This window comes from Diaphorina citri, unplaced genomic scaffold (assembly GCF_000475195.1).
Source record: "Diaphorina citri unplaced genomic scaffold, Diaci psyllid genome assembly version 1.1 scaffold2398, whole genome shotgun sequence".
Lineage (NCBI taxonomy): Eukaryota > Metazoa > Arthropoda > Insecta > Hemiptera > Psyllidae > Diaphorina > Diaphorina citri.
Genome location: NW_007379822.1, coordinates 1 through 10,962, shown reverse-complemented (window position 1 = coordinate 10,962; position 10,962 = coordinate 1). Strand labels below are relative to the sequence as shown.

The following is a 10,962-nucleotide window of genomic DNA, read 5'->3' as shown; positions in this document are numbered from 1 at the left end:
GGACGAGCCAGCCAATTTAACGGATGGCTAGAGCTGCTAGAGACCATCACCCCGGTGGTATAGCCAGGATACAAAAGGACATCTTTTTCTTTTATTCTGCTATCGCCAATATCGCGAAAGCTAAAGGCCGCTGTACAACAACAACAACAACAACAACAGTCCACGTATACGCCGATGGGAGCTGGAAAAAAAGAAAGTAAACAAACAGATCTCACCTCCTCAATCGGACGGCGTTGACTTATGGTGTGATGGACAACGCTTTACTTGGACAAAGTACTTTTAGGTTCTTATCCCTCCTGAGAAAACTTGTCAATAATAATAAATAATAGGAATAATAGTGCTTATTGGTAGTACTGGCTCAGGCCATAGGACTGAAAAGTCCCTTTACTCCAGCAGTAGGCTACTACTATTATTATTGTGGTCAAATTCTCAAATTATATTGAGGATAAAATTCCATACCTCGGCTGGGATTGAACCCTCAATACTACATTAGGTATGAAGCTAACGATAGGTAGGTTTAGGTTATTGATTTTAATTATTTGTTCTCATACTTACCTATGTGCGTGTACTTATTAGGTAATGACTATCTGCTATCTGTTTACACATGTACTGCAATTAACTTATCGAACCTGTTACCTCTCAACCTGTCTGTATGTAGGTAGGTATATGACATAAATAGGTAGGTTGGTACATTGTAAGTTCGCTCATAGGTACGTAAAGGTATACTTACCTATTGTTCAATAGATCAGTTGCACTTACTTGGGTGATATTGTAAAGTCATAGAGCAGGAAAAATGAGGACCAACGGAATTTTTCTTTTTCTTCTACGACTTCTAGATCCCGAGATAAATCGATTTAAAAAATACCGGTAAATCGTGAACTTTGACGTCACGGCATAAGCTCCCGTAGGCGATGACGTCACATCAAATGTCCCGAGCAGAGCTCCCTCGCAGGCAATGCATTAATGTGTTTGTGCGCATACGTTTCTGCGCAGTTCTTTCTGCTCCTCTGCTAGCGCGCTTACATAGTGGCGCTACCGAACGGACGAAAAAAACAACTGCGTAAAGTCTGTCGTCATCGTCACACATATTTGAACTCTTTCATTAGAACGGAAAATAAAAATTGAATTTTCGACCTTTTATTTTTTCGGAGTTTTGACCTCAGATTTGGAGTTTTCCAACTTTTTACATAGGAATCAACCATTTATTTATAATTTTTACCCATTTGCAACTGCTCCATTGGTAGCTTACCCGCCTACTTATCTTAACCTCACCCAGTATGAGTGGGGCTGAGAAAAGCCAGCAATACTCGATTGCCCACATGGTCACCCATCCGGATACCAACCACGCGAAACGTTGCTTAACTTCAGTGATCTATTGGGAACAAGTACCTACATTCAACATGCTGTCGCCCCTGAAGTCACTTCATTGGATTTAATTTACGCCCAAAATTTCTCCATGATTCTGCAATATGCTGTACACGAGTACCTGTTTCGATAAAACCTCGCTAGAGCGCAGCAGCTGTCGATAATTTTTTTCTGGCAGAGGGAAAAAAACAACAACCCAGAAATCCAGTCCAGAAATTTGTGGAATGATGAGTGTCTACATTATTCTTGTGTAATTTTTTCTCAATTTCAAAAAGAAATGATCTTATTCTTGAAATTCGACAATGAACAATGCTTCCTTTTCAATAAAAACATTTACTACATATCGTTCATCAAATGACAGCGTTTGAAGGCAATTGAACCCCAAGTGTGTTTTTAACTAAAACTTCAAAAGTTCTATTGATGTAAAGGACAACTACATTCTGGATATGACAAAAATGGATTCAACGTCCAACGAAGTTCAGAAATTCAAAATATTGAGGTAAGTAAGTGTTTTGTTTTGGAAAAGATTTATGTTTGTGTCCACAGTTATCAGAAAGTTCAATCTGTCACTGGATTGCACAACGGTGACACTGTGTTGTTTACATTCCCAACGTATATTTGCACTTTGGCTGTTTCCCAATTAGGAAATGAAATCATTTTGAGTTTTGTTTTCCATGTCAAGTTAATGTTAAATTGTCGTTTTCATAAACAGAAGTTTATTTAGCAATGGCTGGATAAGTTGCATGTGGAAGAATGTCGGCTAAGAGGCCAAGGTTAAACAGAAAGAAACCAAGGTGATTATATTACGAACCATCACATCCTACTCAATATGATGTTGGACATCTGAGCTTGTCTGTGTAATTGTATCTGTAACATTTTGTATAGGTGGCAATATAAATTAATCTAGGGCATTTTTGTTGCAGTGGGCACTGGAGATCCACCCACATATTGTATGATATGCACTTTTTGTAAATAACTTGACAACTTAACTTTCCGGAAAGCAACTTTACACCCAAAATTTCACAAAATTTTGATGTCACAGCTACCACCTATACCTACCAATAGTTATGCAATGTTTTTTTAAAGGTTTTCTTCTGCAATATTGTCATTACATCAAGCTCAATAAGTAGTGTACTTAATGGTTAGCACAGTAATCTTTGGATCTGCAGGTTGTTGGTTCAAATCATGAAATTATAATATGTTGTTGTTATTATTCAGGGAACAATGTTTTGTGACCATTCATGTTTAACACAATTAAATTTTCATATTGTCAAAAGATTGGCAAAATTATTCAGAAGCCATGACAAGAAAAAAAGCTCCTTTTTGTGTTCAGCCTAACCCTAAATCAACATTGGTCACCGCTGATTTGTGACAGCTCTTTTTTGTAGCAATTTTCCATTGATATTACATCTGAACAAGTACCAAAATATTTCTTAAAGTTAGACCAAATTTAAACTCAGGTTGAGGTCTTGGGCATAAATAAGTAACTCAATATAATTCATTTTTGTATTATGGCATAGTTATTAATTAATACAAATTCATTCAAATTGCAATGTCAACATCTTGTGGTGCACTAGTGACCTCAATCCTACAACCCCAATATTGTGGACTCGTGGGTTTTACCACAGTGGTATTGTGAATAGGGTCTACTGAATGCTGTGGTTAGTGTCTACCTAACTAGCTAAAAATACATCATACCAAAGTATATGTGTACTTTCCTTGTGGAAAACTGACCACTGCTTGAATAGAAACGGAATGGATCAGTGGTCAGTTTCCCAAACGGAAAATAACCCTTATCTAGTCATGTTCATATCAACATCGAAATATCTCTAGATGGGAAAGGAAACCCTAGTTCATTGAGTGTTTAGACAAATAGTTCAGGTCAGGAGTTGAGTCAAAACAAAATGTGCTATGAAGGGGTCCCTACCTACCACCAGGTTTCAAAAAGGTCTAACAAAGCCCAATATTCAATAACCAAATTTTCTTTCCATATTCAAGAATGTGAGGAAATCAATGATCAAATTTTATGTTGGGTGGAAGAGCTCACTATCCTGCCATTAAAACCTTTAAAAAAAATCGCCAATTTTCATGAACTTAGCATGAACCATTCAATACCTACATAGTTATTGTAAAATGGACTTTCTTTTAATCAGCATTCAAATACTTAGATGGTTGTCTAATTGTATAATCCAACTAGTTATTAACTTGTGCATTGCCAATTGGTTTATTGTTCTGGATCAATTACTCACCAATAGATACCACTTACCACATGTTAAACCATCTCTCTATTTTGGTGAGTTGATACATACCTGAAATACAATTAGCAATAAGTCAGTGGTCCATAACGCATTGCTAAACTTATTGTTTTCTTCGCGGTATTCGCGTTTGCAGTATCCGCGGTTTGTTCGCGATATTCGCAGTTATGTGTTCGATCTCAGGCAAACGCAGATTTTTTTCAGCTCTTTTTTTTACCGCAAATAATTGATGAAACCAAAATTTTCGCCTGCGGCCGGTCCTAAAAATTTTAGTTTCTATAGATTGTATAGTTCACAATTTTTGCCTGCGGCGCCGTTCCTCATTCTTTTCGTGTTAACCTTCATCACCCAGGATGTGTGAATATGTAGACCGAAAAATTACAAAAAATAAAAAAAATAAATACGGCGCAGTTATTTCATGTGCAAATGGAGGATTTAAGCCCTTAGCCTAGTGGGATGAAAAAAGATTGGAGAATTAATGTTGAACAGGCTTGGGAACATTACTTGAAGAAAAAAAATCTGTTGTGATAAATACGGCGCAGTTATTTCATGTGCAAATGGAGGACTTAAGCCCTTACCCTAGTGGGATGAAAAAAGATTGGAGAATTAATGTTGAACAGGCTTGGGAAAATTACTTGAAGAAGAAAAAAAAAAATCTGTTGTGAGTGGGAATAGGGTGGAAAATCTTGAAAAAGTAGACTGGAAATTTGGAAAAAATGGACTGGAAAACCGTGAAAAGTCAGGGAATTTTATTTTTCCATTTTGGTAGACACCCTGGTAAGTTAACGAACCTAAAGTCATCCAGCAAAGAAAGCATAGCACCACTTCCCAGTATCCCAGTTGAGCAAAATTGTCCGCAGATAGTAGCCGTATAGGTGACCCTATATCGGTGGTGTAGTGGTCAAGGCGCTCGCCTGGTAAACAGGAGAGCGTGGGTTCAATCCCAGCCGAGGTATTTTATCCTCAATATAATTTGAGAATTTGACCACAATAATAGTAGTAGCCTACTGCTGGAGTAAAGGGACTTTTCAGTCCTATGCGAGCAGTATAAATAAGCACTATTATTATTATTATTATTATAAAGGACCCTTTCTATCCTATATCCTATCCGAAAAGTATAAATAAACACTCATTTTATTCTCCGCACCATCTGTGCTCTATATCACCAAAGTATGGAAAAGTGCCTTACAAGTTTAAAAGTAGACCTTGAATTTGGACGAATTAGATCAAAATGTGGAATTATAAATAACTGTTTTTTCATATTTTGGTGATCTTCCGCGGCCCCTTATGTGAGGAGGTGGGATGGTTTTGTTGTCGAATGGAGGGTAAAACCCGTGTCACTCAAAAACTTATTATTCTATTTATTATTCATATAGGGAAAAAAAGAAGAAGAAAAATACAAAATATGAACTAAATAGATAATGTTCGTTCACGGAACGGCTGGCTTTCTCCTATCCTGTCTTCCTTCTCTCGTCGTTTTCGGGACGATAAAACCTTAGCAGTTACAGTTCCCTCTATGAAACCTCTACAAAAAAAGGTAATATTTGCTTCCCCGTTTTCCTACAGATGAGGATCTGGAGCATCGCACATCGCTTCACAAGGATAGTCACGAGGACTCTGAGGAAGAGATCCTGTTTGATTTGAACTTATCGGATGATGAGGGAGATCGGAACCTTAAGGATAGTAAGTAGTCACTTTACAAGGATAGTAAGTAGTCACTTTACAAGGATAGTAGGTAGTCGCTTTACAAGGATAGTAAGTAGTCGCTTTACAAGGATAGTAAGTAGGTAGTCACTTTACAGGGATAGTAAGTATCTAAACTGTAAGCCTTGTCACAATAGACCAGTAAGTTTACTTAGGTGAGGTTTTCAAAGAGCAGAAAAAATGAGGAACTAGGGAACTTTTCTTTTTCTGCTACGACTTCCAGATCCCGAGATAAATCGATTTAAAAGAAAATACCGGTAAATCTTATTCACTGACGTTAAATCAACTCTCAAGCAGCAGTAGTGTAATGTGTTTGTGCTGCCATGGGAGCTGACTTGACCACTACGCCATGGGAGCTGACTATAAATCGATTTAAAAGAAAATACCGGTAAATCTTATTCACTGACGTTAAATCAACTCTCAAGCAGCAGTAGTGTAATGTGTTTGTGCGTTGTGCGCATGCATTTCTGCGCCTGTCAGGTCTACCTGATAGTGAGTGGCTAAATGTCCCATCAAAGCCCTGAATAAAACTACCTAAGTCTTAAACTACTCCTTTTCCAGAGTTGAAGTTGGATAACGAACCCGGGTCTCTGGACGAGAAGGACGATGACACTGGCTCGCTAACCGAGAGCTGTTTCAACGAAAAAGAAACTATAGCGCATGCGTCAGAATAGTAACGCATGCGTCAGGGTGAATAGCATCCCCGTGTATAAGCTACTTGTGGAACATTTCGTACATCTGAGTTATACGCTGTACTACGATCTACCGCTCAAACCCGAGTCCAAAGAGGTAAGCTATAGCGCATGCGTCAGTATAGTAACGCATGCGGCAGAATAGTAACACATGCGTCAGATTGGTGATAATTTCAGACACAAATTCGAGATAAACTAAGAGCTTGTTCACACTTGTGAGTTTCCGGTAGGCAATGTGATTAAAATGAGAGTGTTCGCTGTTCATACTACACACGACACGATTTTTTTCCGAACGACAAGTGTAAACGGTATTTAAATGCAAATCCGTCGAGTTAAAACCGAGAAATCACTCCGTTCGTTCATTGATGTCAAGATGTCATGCTTCTACTTTCTACTCCTCAGGTGTTTGTGTCTTACTTGGAGTCATGTCTGAGCGACATGCTGGCTGTCACGCATCACGCTCCCTGTACACAGTGGATGGATCAGTCAGGGGAATGTTCTACGCTCATGTCCTACACGCATATAGACTGTACACATTTGTTGCCATGGATACAGCGCGCGGTGCGCAGAGCGCAGGACCAATGTTTGGATTCGCGCTCACTCATGAAGCTGATGGCGACGCTGTTTCTGCTCAGCTATCGGTCCAAGAAACACAGTGAGTATTGACACGGACTAGTACACGTATTTTCAACTGTTTATGCGGGCCACATGGTACATTGGCAGGTACTGGCGAACATTATTCTGCTTTCTGCATAGAATGGGTTTTTAGCCCGTACCTGGGGGCTTGGAGCCCCCTTACCTTTCTTGCAGCCCCCTGGGTGTTGGGTGGGGGAAGGTAGTGGTTTGTACTTAGCGGGCCACATACACAGGGGAGCAGGTACGTATCCAGACTTTTCTTGAGGGGATTGAGGGTGGATGCTCCATTTTCTAAGTCCACCCCATAGTAAAAGAGCAGAAATCAAGTCCGAGAGGGCACACTCTAAAAGCTTTGTGGGCCATAAAAAGGGATACTAGAATAGAATAAAATAGAATATACCCTGTTTATACTACCAGAATGAGACTGAAAAGTCCCTTTACTCCCGCAGTCTAAACAAGGTCTACTACCATCACTCAAACAGCGCCGTGATACCACATCTTTGTCACTTGTATATGATTTATGCAATAACAAAAGCCATTGCCCAACAGCTATACAAGCCATTTCCTATACAATACCAGTAGTACACCTGCGCTCACGAAATTCGCAAAATCTGTTTTACATTAACCCAAGAGATAAATCCATTTATAATCAATCTACCATTCCACGCATTCTAAATCTCTACAACTCATTTAATCAAAACCTAGATCTAGGATTATCAAAAACATTATACATAGAAAATGTAAACAAGATTTTCAACATCGGCTAAGATAAGTAATATGTTGTATTATCTATTAGGTTTATACTTTATATTTATATTTAATTTATTTTAAGTATGTACCTAATCTTTCATTAATTATTATTATTGTACTTTACTATGTAATCTTTCATGTAATTGTTATATTTTTACGTTTGAAAGAATAAAAAAAAAGAATAGAATAGAGTATAAGGAAGGATACCTTGTTTATCCTGCCCGAAAAGGACTTAAATTCCCTTTAACTCAGTAGTCTTTTTTTTCTAGTTAAGCAAGGTCTTTTTACTGAATTGTTAGTTGTATGTATTATTCTTTAACCCATCAAATATACGAGACCTTGTTTAGACTGCTGGGGTAAAGGGACTTTTCAGTCCTATTCGGGCAGGATAAACAAGGGAATACCCAAATTGAAAGGAGGAGAACTTCCCACAAGGTATATTCTATTCTATTCTAAACGAGGTCTCTACGAGACCTTTAAAAAGAACTTTGCTTAACTTAGAAAAAGGTAGACATAAATAAATTCGAATATCAAAAACGGCTCCATTGGCTCGATCGGGACCAAAATGTAGTGAGGAAATGTTCTTTAGATGGTTAACGGGTTTGTCAATGGAGCAGTTGCAAATGGGTAAAAATTATTGATAAATAAATGGTCGAGTCCTATTTAAAAAGTTGTGAAAAATCCAAATCTGAGGTCAACTCTCCGAAAAAATAACTGTGAAAGGTCGAAAATTCAATTTTTATTTTCCGTCAGAGTCCTGAACTCTGACGTCAGACTTCAGATGATGCGCAGAAACGATGCGCCCAAACATGAATTGCGCAGAAATGCATGCGCACAAACAGATTAATGTGTTGCCTGCGAGGGAGCTTTGCTTGGGACATTTGATGTGACGTCATCGCCTACGCGAGCGTATGCCGTGACGTCAGAGTTCAAGACTTACCGGTATTTTTTAAATCGATTTATCTCGGGATCTAAAAATCGTAGAAGAAAAAGGAAAATTCCCTGGTTCCTCATTTTTTCTGTTCTTTGTCTTAGAAACCTCACCCAAGTAAGCGCAACTGATCTATTTTCATCAAAATCGCACAAACCGTTCAAAAGTTATTATGAAACAAACATGAAGACGAGCCTATGAAAATGATTGATTCCCGCCCTGGGTCGGATTTTATTCTAAATAGATAATGTTCGTTCACGGAACGGCTGGCTTTCTCCTATCCTGTCTTCCTTCTCTCGTCGTTTTCGGGACGATAAAACCTTAGCAGTTACAGTTCCCTCTATGAAACCTCTACAAAAAAAGGTAATATTTGCTTCCCCGTTTTCCTACAGATGAGGATCTGGAGCATCGCACATCGCTTCACAAGGATAGTCACGAGGACTGGCGAATACAATAGTCCGTCCCTTATACATTTTTATTACTATTGTAATAATAAAGGAAGGACGGACTAAAAAAAGGTAATATTTGCTTCCCCGTTTTCCTACAGATGAGGATCTGGAGCATCGCACATCGCTTCACAAGGATAGTCACGAGGACTCTGAGGAAGAGATCCTGTTTGATTTGAACTTATCGGATGATGAGGGAGATCGGAACCTTAAGGATAGTAAGTAGTCACTTTACAAGGATAGTAAGTAGTCACTTTACAAGGATAGTAGGTAGTCGCTTTACAAGGATAGTAAGTAGTCGCTTTACAAGGATAGTAAGTAGTCACTTTACAAGGATAGTAGGTAGTCGCTTTACAAGGATAGTAAGTAGTCGCTTTACAAGGATAGTAAGTAGGTAGTCACTTTACAGGGATAGTAAGTAGTCACTTTACAAGGATAGTAGGTAGTCGCTTTACAAGGATAGTAAGTAGTCGCTTTACAAGGATAGTAAGTAGTCACTTTATAAGGATAGTCACGAGGACTCTGAGGAAGAGGTCCTGTTTGATTTGAACTTATCGGATGAGGGAGATCGGAACCTTAAGGATAGTAAGTAGTCGCTTTACAAGGATAGTAAGTAGTCACTTTACAAGGATAGTAAGGAGTCACTTTATAAGGATAGTAAGTAGTCGCTTTACAAGGATAGTAAGTAGTCACTTTACAAGGATAGTAAGTAGTCACTTTACAAGGATAGTAAGTAGTCACTTTACAAGGATAGTAAGTAGTCACTTTATAAGGATAGTCACGAGGACTCTGAGGAAGAGATCCTGTTTGATTTGAACTTATCGGATGATGAGGGAGATCGGAACCTTAAGGATAGTAAGTAGTCACTTTACAAGGATAGTAAGTGGTCACTTTACAAGGATAGTAAGTAGTCGCTTTACAAGGATAGTAAGTAGTCACTTTACAAGGATAGTAAGTAGTCATTTTACAAGGATAGTAAGTAGTCACTTTACAAGGAGAGTAAGTGGTCACTTTACAAGGAGAGTAAGGAGTCATTTTACAAGGATAGTAAGTAGTCACTTTAAAAGGATAGTAAGTAGTCACTTTACACGGATAGTAAGTAGTCACTTTACAAGGATAGTAAGTAGTCACTTTACAAGGATAGTAAGTAGTTACTTTACAAGGATAGTAAGTAGTCACTTTACAGGGATAGTAAGTATCTAAACTGTAAGCCTTCTACCAATAGACCAGTAAGTTTACTTAGGTGAGTTTTTCAAAGAGCAGAAAAAATGAGGAACTAGGGAACTTTTCTTTTTCTGCTACGACTTCCAGATCCCGAGATAAATCGATTTGTAAAAATATGTATGTATGTATGTTGCAAATGTCGGGATCTTTGACCATTAGGCCATTTTTCCTCTCGCATCCCAATTGTAGGATTTTTCCCAATAAGTATCTCAATAATCCTAACAACCAATGTTTACCTACCATGCTGGCACCGGTCGCTATGCGCATTAGAGGGTTGGGGGGTGATGGTTTTCCCTTAACATTGTTAATTTTATTCATAAATTATTTGATGTTTTACTTATTTGGGCCGAAATTTGAAGTCCTTTTGAGTTTGAGTTTTTCAAAATTTTGGCTTTAAATAGCAGCCGAACCGTATATTTCTTATTTTATTTAGATTTATTATAGTGATTATATTTCTTGAATTCCGGCCAAAGAACACTTTTGATATAAATTGTAAATCGAACCTCTCTGCGAAATTCGAGCGACCTCAGGCTAGATGCAAAGTCCTGAGAACCGCTAATGCCTTTTGTACTTTTTGAAGATTTAAGTGAGCCTAATTTTTAAGCTCTGAATAGCAGAACTTTGTCCCCGAATAACGGACGAATCGTTAATTTCTGGGAACTCTGCCCACGGTTTTGATCAATTGAACCTCTCTGTGAACCTTGAAGGACTTGGTCCAAAATCCAAAATTCCGTGAAAAACAAAACCTTTTTGAATTTTTCAAATTTTTTGTCTTAAAAAGCTGTACATTTCTCCCGGGCCCAGAAATACTTTTCATCACCTACTTAGTTATTACAGGCTTTGTTAAAAACTGATTAAGATGAAAATCACAACTTATTTTGTCTTCCCCTCTGTTTCTCCCCGTCAGTTTGAACTCACCCAAGCCGTTCGAGGGCGCCGTATGCAACCTACGCATCCTG

The 10,962-nt window shown here is 38.3% G+C and overlaps 1 protein-coding gene across 1 annotated transcript; it reads left to right on the top strand.

Annotated features, from left to right (window-relative positions):
• The first annotated feature begins 4,938 nt into the window (after nt 1-4,938).
• LOC113471414 lies at nt 4,939-6,873 on the top strand. Its single transcript, XM_026830545.1, has 5 exons — nt 4,939-4,945; nt 5,187-5,303; nt 5,886-5,986; nt 6,039-6,113; nt 6,419-6,873. The coding sequence occupies exons 1-5, from the start codon at nt 4,939-4,941 to the stop codon at nt 6,680-6,682; spliced, it is 564 nt and encodes a 187-aa protein (XP_026686346.1). The 3' UTR covers nt 6,683-6,873.
• Nucleotides 6,874-10,962: the final 4,089 nt, after the last annotated feature.